Below are 20,527 nucleotides of genomic sequence, written 5' to 3'. Positions count from 1 at the left end.
TTTGAGTGTTACTGTAAAAGAAATTTTCATTTCTTCATTGCTGGTGTACAAAATCACTAATTTTTTGTGTGCTGATCTTTTACCATGCAACTTTGCTGAATCCATTTATTAGCTCTAGCTGTGCGTACGTGTGTGTGTGTGCGTGCGTGTGTATTTTATAGCACTTTCTATATACAGAATCATGTCATGGGGCCCATTATTAAATGAAAATTAATTTGTATTTCATAATGGTCTAGTTCATGTTAGTTCCATAAAACATCATAAGACAAAATGACTTTAACAAATCCATGGTTTCAAAAAATGCACTTTATGCTTTAAAAACTAAATGGGAGGCAAAGCCCAACAATCCCTCAAGTGAATCTTATGAAAAGGATTAGAACTCTCAATTGGCAAACATATTTGTTGGCAACAGAAATCTCCTTAGATATCCTAAGGAGATATCCTGGTTATATCTAAATTCCTTCATGAATGTGTACAGTTCTCAGGAGTCAAAATTGTTGTCAGAAGGCGTGGATTACTGCCATAGATGCTGCTTATAGTTACATAAACTTTTTTTTTAAAGGCACGTTGAAACTCTGAGTTAACAGGTGAACATGAGAAAGAAAAAAGAAAACTCTTAAAACATCAATAGAGTAGGAGGGAAAGAAAAGCTGAAATCTCTAGGTTAAAAAAAAAAAAGCAGAAATTCACCAGTAACATTTCTGAGAAATGAGAAAAATCTATTGGAAAAATCTGACAGGCAGAATCAAAATAAAGAAAAAAAGATACAATATCAAAAAGCCAAATCTAATTGGATATTGTCAGAATGTGATTAAGAACAGGCTCACAACACTGTGCCTATAGTTAACAATACTGTATTCTACATGGAAAAATTTGATAAGAGGATAGATCTCATATGAAGTGTTCTTAGCACAATTCTGTTTTTTAAAAGGGAATACACTTATAGTCGTAGAAATTTTGCTGTGTAGAAATAGAGAAAAAGTCAAAAGTCTTTGGCTATTCAGGAATATAAAATGTCCATCAAATTGTTATAATGAACTTTTATAAAGAAGCATTCATAATGTTTTTTATTAGTAGCTCTTGCCAGGTGGTGGCTCACACCTGCAATCCCAGCACTTTGGGAGGCTGAGGCGGGCCGATCACCTGCGGTCGGGAGTTCGAGACCAGCCTGACCAACACGGAGAAACCCTGTCTGTACTAAAAATACAAAACTAGCTGGGTGTGGTGGCACATGCCTGTAATCCCAGCTACTCGAGAGGCTGAGGCAGGAGAATTGCTTGAACCCAGGAGGTGGAGGATGTAGTGAGCTGAGATTGTGCCATTGTACTCTAGCCTGGGCAACAAGAGTGAAACTTTGTCTCAAAAAAGAAAAAAAAGAAAAAAAAAAGTAGTAGCTTTCTAACTTATTAATAGATATTTCTAGCAACCAATTTTATGCAAAAGTCATGTTCTAAAACTTTATAAACTCCCAGAGGGCAATACTGATTTAAACTCTGCAATCTTAGATTTGAAACAATAACATATTAAGAGAATATATAGCGATGAGAATATATTGAGATCATAAATAATTAAGCTCAGTAATAATGATCCCCAACTAGATGCCTGGCAGTGTGGTGGGTGCTGGGATACAGAATGAGTAAAACAGATTTGTTCCTATCCTCAATATTTATCTAATGGAGAAGACTGCTATTAAGTAATTATAAGTGTGAAGAATTTAGTAAGGGAGAATCTCAGGATTCCATGGGAACACAGAGCAAGAAGGAGTGGGGCATCCCTGAGCAATTTTCCTTTAAGTGGAGATGTGAAGAATGAGTGTGAGTCAGCCAGGCAGAGGGGAGAGAAAGCTCAAGAGAGAAAATTTTAGACAGAACAACATACAAGAAAGCTTAGTGTAGAAATAGGTAGAGCGGAGAGAGAACTGTAGAGTCCATAGTGAGGGAGACAGTGGAGCAAGACAAAGCCGGAAAATTCTCCAGAGCTCTGATGATTCTGGTGACAGTTTTTTTGTAAATGCCAACGTTTTCAGTAGCACTGTCACCTCCTCTGTCTTACTGGTAAATATCTTAGGTGCTCACAAGAACATCAAGGTCAATATATTATGAATTTCATCTAATATACAGGCCCTTTTAATAAAAGGCATATTTATATCAAGGGGAAAGTGCCTACTTACAGTATCAAGTATTTCTTTGGTATGAGCTGCTGACAGGCAAAACCTGGCTCTGGACTCAATAATTGGGGTGGCAGGAAATCCAACCACAACGACACCGATGTTCCGCTTCAGCATCTCCCGTCCAAAGGCGCTGCAAAGGGGAAAACAAGAAACAGAAACCAGGAGGAGTAAGAAAGCACTCATTACAGACGACTTGCTGTCCTCAGTGATTTAAACTTTTTGGTGATGCAGGCATTGGAGACTTCTAATAAGAGCTTCTTTTAACTCCTTTTAAAGTTAAAATTGATAGCTCACAAATACTTTTAAAGTCAATCCTGAGGCAGTCTTCTATATGGTGTCCTTCACAAAACTGAAATAACCAGCCTGGGCAACATGGCGAAATCCCATCTCTACCAAAAATACAAAAATTAGCTGAGTGCGGTGGCATGCACCTGTAGTCCTAGCTACTCAGGAGGCTGAGGCATGAGCATCTCTTGAAGCCAGGAGGCAGAAGCTGTAGTGAGCCAAGATCACACCACTAAGCCTGAGCGACAGCCTGAGCAACGGAGCAAGATTCTGTCTCAAAAAACAAACAAACAAACAAAAAAACAGTGTCCCTGATACATAATAGTGGTTCAGAGGCTTCAAAATGAACCTGTATTTAATTAAAATCTGGTCCTTGAAATGTTAAGCTTGGCAGTTTAACATGATTCCTCAAATTCTGAGGATTCTGCAGCTGTGGGGGATCTGCTATAACATGGCACATCTTTTTTCTAGCAGAATGGCTGACTGGCATGACCTCTCCGGATCATGCATTTCTTTGATTGTCTTGGGAACAACACTGCTTCAGAATTCAGGGCTTCCTTTGGTGTCTGTAAGGCCAGTTCACCTGCTGGCTTCAACCAATTACTCAGACCACACAATTCGTGTTTCACAATCCCCCACCCCTACCAGAAGCCAAACTGGAGGCCTGTGGCCTTATTCCACATCTGTGTCTTGTCTAAATAACACATTCTAACTTTGATTTAATTTTGCCTACTAAATTATTTTATTTTATTATTTTTTTTAGTCTCTCACTGTCGCCAGGTTGGAGTGCAGTGGTGCGATCTCGGCTCACCACAACCTCCACCTCCCAGCTTCTAGCAATTCTCCTGCCTCAGCTTCCCGAATAGCTGGGATTACAGGTGTGCGCCACCACACCCAGATAATTTTTGTATTTTTAGTAGAGACGGGGTTTCACCATGTTGGCCAGGATGCTCTTGATCTCCTGACCTTGTGAGCCACTGCACCAGGCCCAAATTATGTTGTTCTTTGTCTTTTCCTCTTGTTGACCTCCCTTATGTTTTAACTTCTCCTTTAAGCTCTTTACAGCATTTGTTTGAGAATTAAAAAATCTGGCCGGGCCAGTGGCTCGTGCCTGTAATCCCAGCATTTTGGGAGGCCGAGCTGGGCAGATCACCTGAGGTCAGGAGTTGGAGACTGGCCTGGCCAACATGGTGAAACTCCATCTCCACTAAAAAATACAAAGATTAGCCAGGTGTGGTGGCACACATCTGTAACCCAGCTACTGGGGAGGCTGAAGCACAAGATTTGCTTGAACCCAGGAGGTGGAGGTTGCAGTAAGCCAAGATTGCACCACTGCACTCCAGCCTGGGCAATATCGATCCTGCACATTTGGCATTACATTAATGCCAGCTTTTCAGCCTTTTCTCACTCTCTGTAGTACCAGTACCTCTTCCTCAACATACCTCCTTTGTGTCAGCATGAACCTGGGTGCCCTGTAACTTCAGCACAGGCTCCCAAACTGTCTAGTGCCTTATTCTAATTCTTCTTCACCTTCTCTAAATCTTTCCTAATTAAAGTATACACAGTCAGTTGCACCTATACAGAATAAAGGAGACACAGCCTTCTTTAAAGAGAGAGCTCTAAACTGAGTCCTTTGGATATGATAACTCTTCGTGTTTGTTTATGAGAATTCCACTTAAAGAAGAATGAAGAAAATCCTTCTCCATATCCCCTCTGAAGCCATGATACTAACTACCCATATGACTTCATGTTGAAACCCGAATTCCTCTTTTTCTCTCAGGGAGCACCTTTTCCTTACTTCCCTTTCATTTTCTTTGAATCACATCACTTCCAGGCTCCCTGATTTAATTTCCTCTCCCATATTCACTTCAGTAAACACTGAGTGTCGGAGACTGTGGTGGACATGGGGGATTCAAAAATTTGTAAAAATTGCTCCTTCAATGAGTTCAAACTGGAGAAATGCTTTAAGATCCAGCTCAAAACTCACCCATCCAACAAGATGTGCCTTTCTTACTGAGCCTGTACTCAGCAGGTCACTCCTTTATTCTACATCTTCAGGGCCACTTTGCATATAATAAAATTTGTTCAGTATAATTACTGTTCATTTGCTTTTCAAATGTCTTCTGGTTTCATTATATATCTGGACTTCTCAAATACATTGGAAGCTATCGTAGGGCAAGATTTTCCATTATATATGCCTCGTACAAACCAAAGAAGCTGGTGTAATCTGCACACCTGGCAAGTATCCAGTAACACACTCTGATAAAACCTCTCTGACCTCATGGCCCATTGCTCCCCCTGGGGCACTGTGCTCCAATTCTAGGGACTTCTTTGCTACTCTTAGGTCACCTAAGCAAGCTCGCTCCTGCACTGTGGCCTTTGCACAGATGCTTCTTTGTCCAATGATTAACTGTCAGCTCCTTCAAATCTTCGCTCAGATGTCACTTTTCCTTCCCATGGAGGCTTACTTACCCTGACCACGCTATTTAGTAGTGTTATCTGCCCGCCCACAGGGCACTCTCAACTCCCCATATAGGTCCTACTCTATTTTTTTCCATAGCACTTGACACCTTCTAACATAGTACACAGTTCATGTATTATGTCTGTCTGACTGTTGCCCCCTACTAGACTGTAAGCTCCACAAGGACAGAGATGTTTGTATTTTATTCACTGAGCTATCCCAGGCCCCTAGAGAGTACATGAAACTCAAATGTTTAATGAAAGAAGAACAAATTAACATACCTAACAATTTGGAATTCACTATTTGATCTATGGCATATGTACCAAATGAAAGTTAACACAATAAGGACAAGACCATTTTCCCTAACAAAATACATAAGCCCTAGTCTCACATCACAGATAAGTATAAGGACAGACTAGTCTGTGATCTGCAACAAAACATACCCAATTTTGGCAGGCATGTAGAGCATCAAAGGCACGACTGGAGAGTCTTCATTTCCATAGATGATGAAGCCCATCTCTTTCAGGCGTCTCCTGAAATACCTGGTGTTTTCAGCTAACTGTTGTACACACTCTTTACCTGGAAAGTCATGGTGAGAGAAAACAAAATAATATTAAGTAAAAAGGAACGGAAAAAAAGACAGCAATCTCCTCTATCTCCATTCTACCGAATCAGTTCTGTTTCGTTTTTTTCCATTTCACCATAAAATATTTTACACAGTAAACTGAAAGGACTATAAATGTAAAATGTCTCATTTTGTATTCTGTCATTCTACCCGTTAACAGCAGAAGTTATAATAATGTAAAAAACGGCCGGGCGCGGTGGCTCAAGCCTGTAATCCCAGCACTTTGGGAGGCCGAGATGGGTGGATCACGAGGTCAGGAGATCGAGACCATCCTGGCTAACACGGTGAAACCCCGTCTCTACTTAAAAAATACAAAAAACTACCCGGGCGAGGTGGCGGGCACCTGTAGTCCCAGCTACTCCGGGGGCTGAGGCAGGAGAATGGCGTAAACCCAGGAGGCGGAGCTTGCAGTGAGCTGAGATCTGGCCACTGCACTCCAGCCTGGGCGACAGAGCCAGACACCGTCTCAAAAAAAAAAAAAAAAAAATGTAAAAAACGTTTAATGGAGCGTTAGCATCCTCAAAGAATTTCAGCCATAACCCCTCACTGAGCACTCCACAAATCCCTTGACAGTAGCAGGGTATTTATGATTATCTTCATATGATAGGTCAGGAGGCTCTCACCAAGGTGGTGACATGCCTACAGTTGCACAACAGTGTGTGCCACATTACAAGTAGCAAGTGGCACAGCTTCAACTAGAATTTACGTCTTCTAACTTTAAGATTCATTCCAATAAACTGTGATGCAAATGAATTTTACACATGAGACCAGAGATGAAGCGATTTAGGCCCTCAAATTTTCATCTTCTGAGTTTCATTTTGTTGTTTCCTTACAATTCTTTTTTCTTTGTTTTTGAGACGGCATCTCGCTCTGTTGCCCAGGCTGGAGTGCAACGACATGATCTCAGCTCACTGCAAACTCTGCTTCCCAGGTTCAAGCGATTCTCCTGTCTCAGCTTCCTGAATAGCTGGGGTTACAGGCGCACACTACCACTTCCAGCTAATTTTTGTATTTTTAGTAGAGAGAGGGTTTCGCCATGTTGGCCAGGCTGGTCTCGAACGCTTAACCTCAAGTGATCCGCCCACCCTGGACTCCCAAAGTGCTGGGATTATAGACGTGAGCCACCGCGCCCAGCCTGTTTCCTTAAAATTCTTACCAGACAGCAGTAGCATATCTGTAATAGTATAAAATCATATCTTTAATCCTATTGTGCTCATCTTCCCTAAAACACAAATGGATTAAAATGCACATTTCTGTAATTGCGAACTGACTAAATAATTGGGCAGGTTTTGACATTATGGTAAGTCAATCTTTGAAAAGATATCCAAATAATTGTTCTGTTATACAGAGCAATGCAATAAATTTAAAAGACCCACTTGTAAAAGGCTAAGAACTATTTTAGAATCTTCTCAACCATAAATACTCATGAATAAAAAAGGTTGCAGTAATTTTCATATATAGATTATAAAATCAGCATTTTTTTTTCTTTTTTGAGACGGAGTCTTGCTCTGTTGCCCAGGCTGGAGTGCAGTGGCACAATCTCGGCTCACTGCAAGTTCCGCCTCCCGGGTTCACGCCATTCTCCTGCCTCAGCCTCCCAAGTAGCTGGGACTACAGGCGCCCACCACCTCGCCCGGCTAATTTTTTGTATTTTTAGTAGAGACGGGGTTTTACCGTGTTAGCCAGGATGGTCTCGATCTCCTGACCTTGTGATCTGCCCACCTCGGCCTCCTAAAGTGCTGGGATTACAGGCGTGAGCCACCACGCCCGGCCAAAGTTCTTATTTTTAAAAATCCAAACATGATACATAAGTTCGTATGACAAATTAACCAGACATACAGATAGCTAACAAATGTCCTTAGAATTGGAATAGTAACATATCCATCATTCATGGGAAGCTACTCTAGATAAGCTGGCCACAAATAAGTCAAAATTAATACTCTTTATGCAGATAATTTCAAGTTGATCAGAGAAAAACACTCAAGCTTAGACTAGCCTCGTGTGAACACTGAAGAGCATCATTTATGTCATCATTTAAGTTACAAAGAAGAAAGCAGATGTTAAAGTGTGTTACATTTAAGTATGTTGGGAACTGATGAGCCAAGTACCCTAATTTCCCCCTAGAAATATCAATACATGCTTAATCTGCATTTAGAAGATGAGACTCCTTTCAGTCATGGAGTACCAGAGACTGGATTTACCTTCCTGCTGTAAACAGTAGGAAACTGGACAAAGTACATAAACAATGACTTCTAGACACTGAGCCACAGGGAGGGCCAGACTGCGCTGACTGAAGGCAGGCCACAGGCTGCTGCACAGGGAAGGAGGGCCCAGTCTTGCCAGCTGAGGACATCTGAGATTGGAGTGGAGAGCTGTCAGTTGAGATCAGAGCTGGGGGGGCTGCGGGGGCTAGAATTTGCTGGGCAGTGTACAGGAGCAGGGAGCGGGGGTGTGATGAGAGCGCTTTAGGGATCTGCAGAGGGGTCCCTTTGAACTTTGGGAAGAGTACTGATTTGTATACACACGAAAAGAAGCTAGCAGAGGCTGGGGAAAAGATCCATCAGAAAGCAATAGGCCAAAGAATTTTTGCACTCACATGGAGCTGGGAATAGTTTGTATTTTTATCCACCAAAATGTAAAGATCTTATAATATGTGGGTTATCTAACACAGTCCTCAGAAGGGGACTCCACTCCTATCACCTTAGTAGTGGAGATAAATTAACCCTAGACTAAAAATTGGTCTGAACCCACCCTAACCTTAAAAGCAAGCCTTGCAAGGAACCTGTTGATTCCAGGAACAAAGTCCAATATTACCTAAAGGAAAACAACAAGATATAGAACCTACCAATGTAAAATTAACAATGTCCAACATATAATTTTAAAATTCTAGGCATTCAAAGAAACAGGAAAATATGATGTACAACCAGCGGAAAAGTCAGTTAATAAAAACCGACCAGAAATAACAGTGTTAGCAGATACGGATGTTAAAGGCCATTATAAATATGATCTATATGTTCAAAAAGGTAGAAGAAACATGAGGAGAGAAATATATAAAAAGGAACAAATGATTACTACGGCAACAATGCTGATGAATCTCAAAACTTATATAACGTTCATTGAAATAACCCAGACGTGAGACTGCACACTGTATGAATTTGTTTGTATGAAACTCTAAAAAGACATACTATAATGACAGAAAACAGATTCATGGTTGCCAGAAAGTATGGGAAGGGGGCTAATAGCAAAGGGGCAGGATGGAACTTTCAGGAGAGATGATGAAAATATTCTAACCTTGATTGTGGCATGGTTATAAGATTGGATACATGGGGCTGGGCGCAGTGACTCACGCCTGTAATCCCAGCACTTTGGGAGGCCGAGGCAGGTGGATCATCTGAGCTCAGGACTTAGAGACCAGCCTGGCCAATGTGGCAAAAACCCATCTCTACTAAAAGCGCAAAAATTAGCCAGGTGTGGTGGCGGGCGCCTGTAATCCCAGCTACTAGGGAGGTTGAGGCAGGAGAATTGCTTGAACCTGGGAGGTGGAGGTTGCAGTAAGCTGAGATCGCCCCACTGCACTCCAGTCTGGGTGACAGAGGGAGACTCTGTCTCAAATAAAATAAAATAAAATAAAATAAATAAAATATAAAAAGACTGGATATATGTCAAAACTCAGGGAATTTATTAGTTTAGCGTACATTAATTTTTCTGCATCCAACTGACCATTTTGCAACTCACCACTTTTTTTTTTTCTTTTCTTTTTTGAGACAAGGTCTTACCATGTCACCCAGGCTGGAGGGCAGGGGCACAATCTTGACTCACTGTAACCTCTGTCTCCCGGGCTCAAGGGATCCTTCCGCCTTATTCTCCCGAAGCTAAGACTACAGGTGTGCATCAACACGCCCGGCTAATTTTTTGTTTTATTTTTTGTAGAGATGAAATTTCACCATTGTTACCTAGGCTGGTCTGGATGTCCTGGGCTCAAGTGATCCACCTGCCTGACCTCCCAAAGTGCTGGGATTACAGGTGTGAGCCACCATGCCACCCAGCCACCACCTTTAAAAAAATCACAAACCTTTTAGCTATCTAATCACAAATTAACTAGCCTCTGTTAAAAAAAAAAAAAAGTTTTTTCAAACTAAAAATGGAATTACCATACAATCCAGCAATCCCACTACTGCTGTTTATACAAATAAAAGGAAATCAGTGTATCAAAGGGATATGTGCACAGCTATATTTACTGCAAAACTATTCACAATAGCCACAATATGGAATCAATCTAAGTATCAGCAGATGAATGGATAAAGAAAATGTGGCGGATACACACAATGGAATACTATCCAGCCATGAAAAGAATGAAATGCTGCCATTTGCGCAACATGGATGGCACTGAAGGTCATGATGTTAAGCGAAATGAGCCAGGCACGGAAAGACATATGTCGCATGTTCTGACTCATGTGGGAGCTAAAAAAGTTGATCTCGCGGAGGTAGAGAGTAGAACAGAAGCTGGGAAGGGTAGGGAAAGGGGGATTGAAGAGAGGTTGGTTAATGGGTACAAATATATAGTTAAATAGGAGGAATAAATTATAGCATTTGATAGCACAGGATGACTACAGTTAACAATAGTTTATCGTGTATTTCAAAATAGCTAGAAGAGCTGAAATGTTCTAAACACAAAGAAATAATAAATGTTTGAGGTGATCCATATCCTAAATACTTGATTTGATCAGAGTATTTGATACTGTATGCATGTATCAAAATATCATATGTACCCCATAAATATTATTATGTAGCAATTTTTAAAAAAGGAAAGCCAGGCACAGTGGTGTGATTCTGGCTACTTGGGTGGCTGAGGCAGGAGGATCTCTGGAGTCAGAAGTTCGGTGCTGTAGTGAGCTAAGATTGCACCTGTAAACAGCCACTGCACTCCAGCCTTGGTAACATAGTGAGACTGTTGTCACTTACGAAAAATTAGACAGGCACACTGGCTCATGCCTGTAATCCCAGCACTTTGGGAGGCCAAGGTGGGTGGATCACCTGAGATCAGGAGTTTGAGACTAGCCTGACCAAATGGAGAAGTTCCATCTCTACTAAAAATACAAAATTAGCCAGGCATGGTGGCACATGCTTGTAATCCCAGCTACTCGGGAGGCTGAGGCAGGAGAATCGCTTGAACCTGGTAGGCAAAGGTTGCCGTGAGCTGAGATCACGCCATTGTACTCCAGCCTGGGCAATAAGAGCAAAAGTCCATCTCAGAAAAAAAAAAAAGAAAAATTTAAAAAAATTTAAAAAGGGTTGGGCTCGGTGGCTCATGCCTGTAATCCCAGCACTTTGGGAGGCTGAGGCGGGCAGATCACGAGGTCAGGAGATTAAGACCATCCTGGCTAACATGGTGAAACCCCGTCTCTACTAAAAATACAAAAACAAAATTAGCTGGGCGTGGTGGCGGGCGCCTGTAGTCCCAGCTACTTGGGAGGCTGAGGCGAGAGAATGGCGTGAACCCGGAAGGCGGAGCTTGCAGTGAGCCGAGATTATGCCACTGCACTCCAGCCTGGGTGACAGAGTGAGACTCCATCTCAAGTAAGTAAGTAAGTAAGTAAGTAAGTAAATAAATAAATAAAGTGGTCTGTTATCCTTTAAAATTGCTAGGCTGAACCATCAAACTGCCAATATGCTACCATTTTTGACCTTAAAACAGGCAATTTCTTATAGTTTAACCTATTAATTTCAAAGAGAGTAACAGGAAAATAAAAGTAGTAAAATAAATGTAGACAAATCAGTAAGCCCTGGCATTTACACATGTTAGAAAATAGTTATCCCTTGCTTTTGAAGTGAAACTGAATCTTAACAGACAACACAGTTACCTACTTTGACTTGAATATCATATAAAATACCACTTAATATTTATGCAAGAAGACCGATTGCTATTTAACGCCAATCTAGTAGCTCAGTCCTAACGATTTTTCACTGCAGAGTTTCAGCAAGCATCTGGTCTAATACAGACTTGAAACAAAGAAAGTTTCGCATTGTTTAAAAAAAATACTAACTCTTAAAAGGTTTTTATCTTTGGCTCAGAAAGAACACAGATGGAAATATAAGGTCAGAATTCTTTCCTACTTTTCAAACATAAATCTTTACTTTTAAGGGTGATAAAAAGCATAAAAGCAATTTGGAGGAGAAAAATCTGTACTGACTCTTGAACTTTACAAATAAACTTCACTGTGTGGCTGTCCTTTTGGACTTCTTCAATATGGTTTGTTAGAATAAAACTATTTTTAGGAACTCTACTGTAAAAAATCTACAGCTTGGCACGGAAGAGAGAGAGAAAAGTAAATATATAGTTAATTTCTTAGAAAATGCAGATAACCTTAATAGGTCATTTTTAGGCTTCAACCTCTTTACAATAAATTTTATTCTCAGGAAGGAAGGAACAGATATAAAAGATCAATAGGCTGTAACAGCACCATTAGATTATTTAGTTCTTTTTTTTTTTTTTTCCGACAGAGTCTTACTCTGTCACCCAGGCTGGAGTGCAGTGGCGTGCTCTTGGCTCACTGCCAGCTCCACCTTCCGGGTTCATGACATTCTCCTGCCTCAGCCTCCTGAGTAGCTGGGACTACAGGAATCCACCACCACACCCGGCTAATTTTCTGTATTTTTAGTAGAGATGGGGTTTCACCGTGTTAGCCAGGATGGTCTCAATCTCCTGACCTCATGATCCACCCACCTCAGCCTCCCAAAGTGCTGAGATTACAGGCGTGAGCCACCGCGCCCGGCCTCTTTTTTTTTTTTTTTTTTTTTAAATTGAGACGGAGTGTCACTCTGTTGCCCAGGCTGGAGTGCAGTGGTGTGATCTCAGCTCACTGCAATCTCTGCCTCCCAGGCTCAAGCGATTCTCCTGCCTCAGCTTCCTGAGTAGCTGGGATTACAGGCACACACCACCATGCCTGGCTAATTGTTTGTATTTTTAGTAGAGACAGGGCTTCACTTTGTTGGCCAGGCTGGTCTTGAACTCCTGACATCAAGTGGTCCATCGCATCCGGCCTAGATTTAGTTCTTTTAAGGGACTAGAAGGCCTTAAAAAGGATGGAGGGTAGAGGCTGAAGGAGCACCACAATTATCTACCTACTGGTCACCACTAGATATTGATAACCTTCAATCACGTTTACAAAACAGAGTTAGATTTAGAGAACTATCTTTATTAATCACTGCCAAACAGATTTAAGGTGTAGCCATTCCATTTCAGTTATTTTTAAAAGGAATATTTTATCAAGTCTTAATCCCAATTTCTCAAGATTCTCAGCCATGCATATAATCTTAAGGCTAGAAGGAACTACTATGGTATTACTGAAATAAACCCCATACGCCCTCCTAGATAGGTATCCCTTCGAACAGACAATGTTCTATAAATTTTCTGTATGCTCAAAACTGTTTTTGTTTTTGTTTTTTTTTTTGGAAACCAGGAAAAGATCCATGTAATAAAGTTAAGAGATATAAAGGCAGCAGACATTTTTGTCTTAAACTAGAACTATTTAGCATTATACTTCAAAGAATAGAGCGCGTACTCACTTGCTTAAGTAGTAATATGATTTCCAGTTTAGCTGATGAGCTTTTATACAACTTATACCATAACCAACAAAACATGTTTGAGCCTGCAGCTTCAAAAATAACATTTCTGGTGTTAACTGAAATCTTTCAAAATAAAGGACACAAATATTAAGGATGTTCGCCAGAGCTGATCCCCTAACTCGTATTATACTTCATTACACAGCTCCTGACCTTAGATTTTCTGAATATGCTGATATCATCTGTCTTCCAGGGGAAAAATAAAATCACTGCTACTCCTCCAACTTACACTTTCCAATTTATTACGGTGCACTGAAAGAGTTAGAAATTGAAGAACTTCCCCGTCCCTCTTTTCTTCTTTTTTTTTTTTGAGATGGAGTTTCGCTCTTGTTGCCCAGACAGGAGTGCAACGGCACAATCTCGGCTCACTGCAACCTCTGCCTCCTGGGTTCAGGCAATTCTCCTGCCTCAGCCTCCCAAGTAGCTGGGATTACAGGCATGCACCACCACGCCTGGCTAATTTTGTATTTTTAGTAGAGACGGGGTTTCTCCATGTTGGTCAGGCTGGTCTCAAACTCCTGACCTCAAGTGATCTGCCCACCTCAGGTGATCTGCCCGCCTCAGCCTCCCAAAGTGCTGGGATTACAGGCGTGAGCCACGACACCCAGCACCCCCACTTTTCTTCTTAAAGGTTATATTCTCAAAGCAGGTAAAAGTTTTCTATACCAGTTCAGGGTCCCACAAACAGATAGCTCCAAGAATGGTTTCAATTAGTTTTCAGCATTAACTAGGAATTACAGACATAAAGCAGACTAAAATATGGAAAAATATTACCCATCATCTAGCTCTAATATATAATGTAATAGCAAACCGAGGCTGTTTCATATCTCTCTCATTTAATAATTTATTATAAGAAGTGAAGCTAACTGTCAACCTTTTACTTTAACCATCTGTTTCAAAGGTCTTAGTCTCACTCTTGTCGCCCAGGCTGGTGTGCAATGGTGCGATCTCAGCTCACTGCAACCTCTGCCTCCCGGGTTCAAGAGATTCTCCTGCCTCAGCCTCCTGAGTAGCTGAGATTACAGGCGCCTGCCACCACACCCGGCTAATTTTTTTGTATTTTTTAGTAGAGACGGGGTTTCACCATGCTGGCCAGACTGGTCTTGAACTCCTGACCTCAAGTGATCCGCCTGCCTCAGCCTCCCAAAATGCTGGGATTACAGGCATGAGTCACCGTGCCCAGACTTATTTTTGTTATTTAGAATTATATACCTTTTCTCATATTTTACTTTGGTTGGATTATACTATAGAGAGAGAAGGAACACATTTCATTCCTGTGATGTTTCTCTTTGAAAACATTTTTTTTTTTTACAAATATGCCTTTTCTAGGACAGTTGAAACCAGGACATGACAAAGTATGTAGAAATACACTTACATAACCTTGATGTTTAACTTCGCCTGTGTTGTGAGTGTGTCCATATTGAAATCTAAAACTGGAACTTATATCTTAAAGACCTCTTATACAAGTGTTTATAACATCAGATAAGTCAAAGCAAACTATATTTACCAAAGTAATTATGGAAGGTCTTAGTACTGACTCCCTTTAAGCAAAGTGAGTAAAGAAAATAGAAAGCACAGTGCTAGGCCCAATTAATGTTTGCTCTTTACACTTTTTCCAGGAAAGCAATTTCTTTTCTTTTTTTTTTTTTTTTTTGCGACAGAGTCACTCTGTCGCCCAGGATGGAGTGCAGTGGTGCAATGTTCACCCACCGCAACCCCCATCTCCAGGATTCAAGAGATTCTCGTGCCTCAGCCTCCCACGTAGCTGGGATTACAGATGTGTACCACCATGCCTGGCTAATTTTTTATTTTTGGTAGAGATGGGTTTTCACCATGTTGGCCAGGCTGGTCTCAAACTCCTGGGCTAATGTGATCCATCTGTCTTGGTCTCCCAAAGTTCTGGGATTATAGGCGTGAGCCACCTTCCTGGCCCAGTAAAGCAATTTCTAAACAGGGGACTATTACATTTTGCTTTGGTTACTACATCTCTAAATATTACTAAGTCAACTACTAGCCTGCCTTATCTCCTGATAAGATGGTACTTTATAGTCTATCATAAACAAAAGAATATGTTGATTTATATTAATTTAAATTAAGCATTCTTTTGCATTTATGGTGCTACAGCTAACTCCACAAGTTAGAACAACAGCTTAATCTCATCTTAACTACAGGATCCTTTTTTTTTTTTTTCTAATTTTATTTATTTATTTATTTTGAGATGGAGTCTTGCTCTGTTGCCCAGACTGGAGTACAGTGGCATGATCTCAGTTCACTGCAACCTCCACCTCCCGGGTTCAAAGCGATTCTCGTGCCTCAGCCTCCTGAGTAGCTGGGATTACAGGTGCACGCCACCAGGCTTGGCTAATTTTTGTATTTTTAGTAGAGGCAGGGTTTTGCCACATTGGCCAGGCTGGTCTTAAACTCCTGACCTCAAGTGATCCACCCACCGCGGGCTCCCAAAGTGCTGGGATTGCAGGTGTTAGCCACCAGGCCTAAACCACAAGATCTTTCAATACACCATATAAGTAACTTCTGAGAGGAAGAACAGATTTAGTAGGCTTTTCCACCTCTCCCTTTTAGAAACAAGGCATATTTAAGAGTTATGTTACAGCTAAGAAACTAAACTGATGCCCAGTGAGGTTACATATCTTAAAGTATAGAAACCAAGACTTGACTCCCTGGTTCTTCTGGTTTCAAAGACTGGACTCTTAACCATGACTCAATGATGTACTCTAGCTCCTGTATTGCTAGGATTGACTGAAAGGGGATGTTAAGTACTTAACATAGGAATTGAGAAGAGGAACAAGTGAGAAACTTTGTTTCATTACAAATAATCGACAATGCATGTTGGCTCACACTGTTGAGACTCATCTACCTACTGTGAATTCTTCCCTAACACTGCCTCCGCCACATCACACTGCTTCTCCTTCACTCTCCGGCTCTACTACATCGTGCAGCATCCCAGGGAAAGAGGTGGTGCCCAGAGATTTCCTTCCATCCTGCATTCTCCTTCCCCATTTTAATCTAGGATTTCTGCCATCCTGCATGTTCAAAAGAGGGCACCCTGCAAAATTTCAGTCAACCATTTCCAGTGTTTTTCAGTAAGGTTGTTGTTGGCATTTTGGGCAGGACAGTTCTTGGTTGTTTAGGCTGTTTAGTGCCTTGCACAACATTTCGCATCATTGGCCTCTGGGCTGTGGGCTGTGCATGCCAATAGTGCCACAGCAATCTAGTCTGTGACCAAAAATACCTCTAGACTATTCCACATGCTTCTCAGGAAGACGGTAGTCTTCCTGGTTGACTGAGAACTACTATAGGCCCTGAAAATTATTTCCTCACAGGGACTATGACTTTCTTCTTCTTCTTCTTCTTTTTTTTTTTTTGGATGATGGAGTTTTGCTCTTGTTGCCCAAGCTAGAGTGCAATGGCGTGATCTCAGCTCACCACAACCTCCACCTCCTGGGTTCAAATGATTCTCCTCCCTCAGCCTCCTGAGTAGCTGGGATTAAGGCATGCGCCACCATGCCCAGCTAATTTTGTATTTTTAGTAGAGACAGGGTCTCTCCATGTTGGTCAGGCTGGTCTTGAACTCCTGATCTCAGGTGATCCGCCCACCTTGGCCTCCCAAAGTGCTGGGATTATAGGCATGAGCCACTGCACCTAGCCTGGAATGTTTTATACTGCAACTGGGTGGTGATTAGATGAGTATATTTATTTATGAAAATTGTAAGTCTAAGATCTGTACACTTCATTGTATGAATGTCAATACTTCAATAAGAATAAAAATAAAATTTAAAATACTTGGAAAATCACCCAAAGTTAAACAAAAATGGAATTGAGGTTAAATTTCTCATCTCTCTATTCAGAATTTTAAATAGAGCCAACTACTACTTAATAATACCGCTTTTACTAAAAAACAACAACAAAACAGAACCATCTAAATAGTACAGGTGTGGGCTAGGGAACTCTCCTCTTAGCCTTCGGTTTTAAGACAAATCTGGAAAAACACTGAAATTTTTGGTGCTGGGTATTTCAGGAATTTGTAAGATGGGGTAAGTGTTAGGAAAACAGCACTTCAAACTTCAATGTCCTGAGACGAGAAATGAAAGCTGGCCTTCCTTTCTTTCCTTTTCTCTCTTTAAATGCTCATGTGAATGAATACACAGAATAGAAAATCCTGGTAATAAAAATATTCATTTTTTATCTGTGCATTTGCTTTAATTCCCACGAAGACATTTTCCCTAGATATTTTGCTATTAGATTTTTCTTCTGTATACCCTGCCAAGATGGGGAGGTTGATGGACAGCTGGCACAAAAAATTAGCAACTTAATATAAAAATCTGATTCTGACTGCCTTTTTTGGAGGGCTATGGGACAACTGAAATTATGAGGGTACAATGGAGTACAAAATTATTCAGCAAAGAAAAAGTTAAAATGACACCACCATAGTAGCAAAGCATGAACAAATGCTTCATGTTAACAGAAAAGGTCGATTGCAGATTAAAAAATGTAAATGTCAGCTGGGCACAGTGGCTCATGCCTGCAATCCCAGCACTTTGGGAGGCCGAAGTGGGTAGATCACCTGAGGTTTGGAGTTTGAGACCAGCATGACCAACATGGTGAAACCCTGTCTCTACTAAAAAAATGCAAAAGTTAGCCGGGCGTGGTGGTATGCGCCTAGAGCTCCAGCTACTTGGGAGGCTTAGTCAGAAGAACTGCTTGAACCCGGGAGGCAGAGGTTGCAGTAAGCCAAGATTGTGCCATTGCACTCCAGCATGAGGGACAAGAGTGAAACTCTGTCACAAAAAAAAAAAAAAGAAAAGAAAATGTCTCTGGGTGAGTATAACAGCAACGTATAACAAAGTCCTCCTAAAACAGTTTTTGTAGAAATAATATACTCTCTAGGATGACTGGAATCTGAAATTCTGAAAAGCAAATATGGTAATACTGACAAAGTAATAATTTCTCAGGACCTAACACCTTTACCAAATTAGAATGTTTAACTTTCATTTTAAAAGGGGGTGAAGCTGAGCAGGGAGTGTATACGCAAGCGGACAGTTTCGGGAAGGCTGGACTTGTACCAGGGCTTACGGTGTTCCTGAGCTAAATAAACCTTAGGTAAACAGACCATTCTTTATGTGTGCAAGCATATCCTTCAACAGTAAGAACTGCTGGGATTCCTGACTCCATTTATTGAGGAAATCAGATTTCCAAAAGTAATTTTTACTTCTTTCAAGAAAGGGGAAGTGGGTTGGGCAAATGAACGTTTAGATTTGATACCAAAAATAACAAAAAATATTCCTAAGTCTCTGGGGTTTGCTGGCGCCAACTGAATTTTAAATTCCCATTATAACCTCTACTTTCTTTCAGAATAAATATGGGCTGCGCACAGTGGCTCATGCCTGTAATCCCAGCACTTTTGGGAGGCCACAGAGGGAGGATCACTTGAGCCCAGGAGTTCAAGACCAGCCTGGGCAACACGGCGAAACCCCATCTTTACAAAAAATACAAAAATTAGCTAGGTGTGGTGACACACACCTATGGTCCCAGCTACCTGGGAGGCTGAGGTGGGAAGACTGCTAGACCCTAGAGCCTGGGTGGTGGAGGTTGCAATGAGCTGAGAGCACGCCGCTGCACTACAGCCTGGGTGACAGAGTGAGTCTCTCTCTCTCTCTCTCATGCGCACGCACGCGCGCGCACACACACACACACACACATACACAAATGTGTATCTATAAAAACTCTCAAAGGGAACATGTAAATTTGTTCCACTTCATATTATTTACTCCATATAAATAACAGGTTTCATCAAATTCAATATTACCAATTTTTAACAAGTGCTCATTTTGAGAAAGATGACAAATTCATATTGATAAGTTCACCAAATAAGTGTGAAAAGAAACTACACATACAGTAGTTGTGGATATGTTTTGGGATTTCTGAAACTTAAAACACTAAAGAAGTCAAATTAGGAGGTTACTAACATTTCTGAAGCCTCAGGGCAGTCTAACTTTATGATATAAAAAATTTTTTAACACAGAAATCTAGTATATAAAGTTAAAAAATAAACATTTCACATATTTCAGTATATATATATGCTAAACGTAGAGGAGACAGAAATTGGTCACACCAAAGGCAAAAATCTCACCAGAAGACTACACAGAAAGGGAGAACATATTGTGCGCTAGGGAAGCAGATGTCATTAAAAAAACATATGCTGAAAACTCACGATGCACCAGATATTGCTCTAGGCCCTGGACACACTGCAGCAAATGAAACGGACAAAACTCCTGACTTCATGCAGCTTACATTCCAGTGTGGGAGACGGACAACAAACAAAATTAATACTCACTAAAGAAGTGTTTCAGGAAAGACCTGATGCAGCCAAGTGCTATTTCTTTCTTTCTTTCTTTCTTTTTTTTTGAGATGGAGTTTCACTCTTGTTGCCCAGGCTGGAGTGCAGTGGCGCCATCTTGGCTCACTGCAACCTCTGCCTCCTGGGTTCAAGCGATTCTCCTGACTCAGTCTCCCAAGTAGCTGGGATTACAGGCATGTGCCACCACGCCCGGCTAATTTTGTATTTTCAGTAGAGACAGGGTTTCTCCATGTTGGTCAGGCTAGTCTCGAATTCCCAATCTCAGGTGATTTGCCCGCCTCAGCCTTCTAAAGTGCTGGGATTACAGCCATGAGCCACCACACCCAGCCCCAAGTGCTATTTCTATAAAGTGCCAAGGCCCAGAAGCAAAAAGCACACTCAAGCATATCTAAGCAAAAAGCACACCCAGCATATGCAAGAAATATGAAACAGTGAGTGAGGGGAAGAGTGGGATAGAGGAGGTCAACAAGGGCCCATAGGTAAGAAGGCCTCTGGGAGGGTTCTTAAACAGAAAATAGATATGATCTCCCATCAGGATCACACTGAGAGCTATCTATATTTAGAATAGATGCAAAGAGGGAAGCAGAGACACCACAGGAGGAAAGATGGTGGCTTGGATGAACATGGTAGTAAGTGATAGAAAGTGGACTGCGGATGCATTTAGAAGGCAGACAGAAGTGTTACAAACAAGGTATGAAATAAATATTTAATGAATGAATGAATCCTGCATATGAGGGATGAGACCAACATGGATCAGACTGCTTAGGAAAGGGGTCATGGACTCATAAAATTTTACTGGAACTCTCTGCATGGATATCTACAATTCCGGATTTTCAGCATTGCTTATTTAATTCTTCCAAAGCATTTTTGCTTGACTGATTCCTCTGCTATTATGATTGGCTGGCTATTAAAACCAGGTGAAAGTAGACAGAAATCTAAGTCAAGCAAATAACAATGAGATATTGAGAAGTAGACAGGTTCAAAGAT

General features: G+C 41.2%; 1 protein-coding gene across 1 annotated transcript in view; it reads right to left on the bottom strand.

Annotated features, from left to right (window-relative positions):
• Nucleotides 1-20,527, bottom strand: part of SPTLC2 (serine palmitoyltransferase long chain base subunit 2) — a 105,548-nt gene that overhangs the window by 4,234 nt on the left and 80,787 nt on the right. The window contains exons 10-11 of the mRNA XM_033187270.1: nt 5,360-5,495; nt 2,171-2,300 (exon numbers count right to left, since the gene is read on the bottom strand). Of these exons, the coding sequence (XP_033043161.1) occupies nt 2,171-2,300; nt 5,360-5,495 (266 nt within the window). The remainder of the gene's footprint in view (nt 1-2,170; nt 2,301-5,359; nt 5,496-20,527) is intronic.

The sequence above is a fragment of the Trachypithecus francoisi genome, unplaced genomic scaffold, assembly GCF_009764315.1.
Source record: "Trachypithecus francoisi isolate TF-2019V2 unplaced genomic scaffold, Tfra_2.0 Lachesis_group3, whole genome shotgun sequence".
In the NCBI taxonomy this organism is placed as follows: domain Eukaryota; kingdom Metazoa; phylum Chordata; class Mammalia; order Primates; family Cercopithecidae; genus Trachypithecus; species Trachypithecus francoisi.
This window is presented reverse-complemented; position numbering and strand designations above follow the sequence as displayed.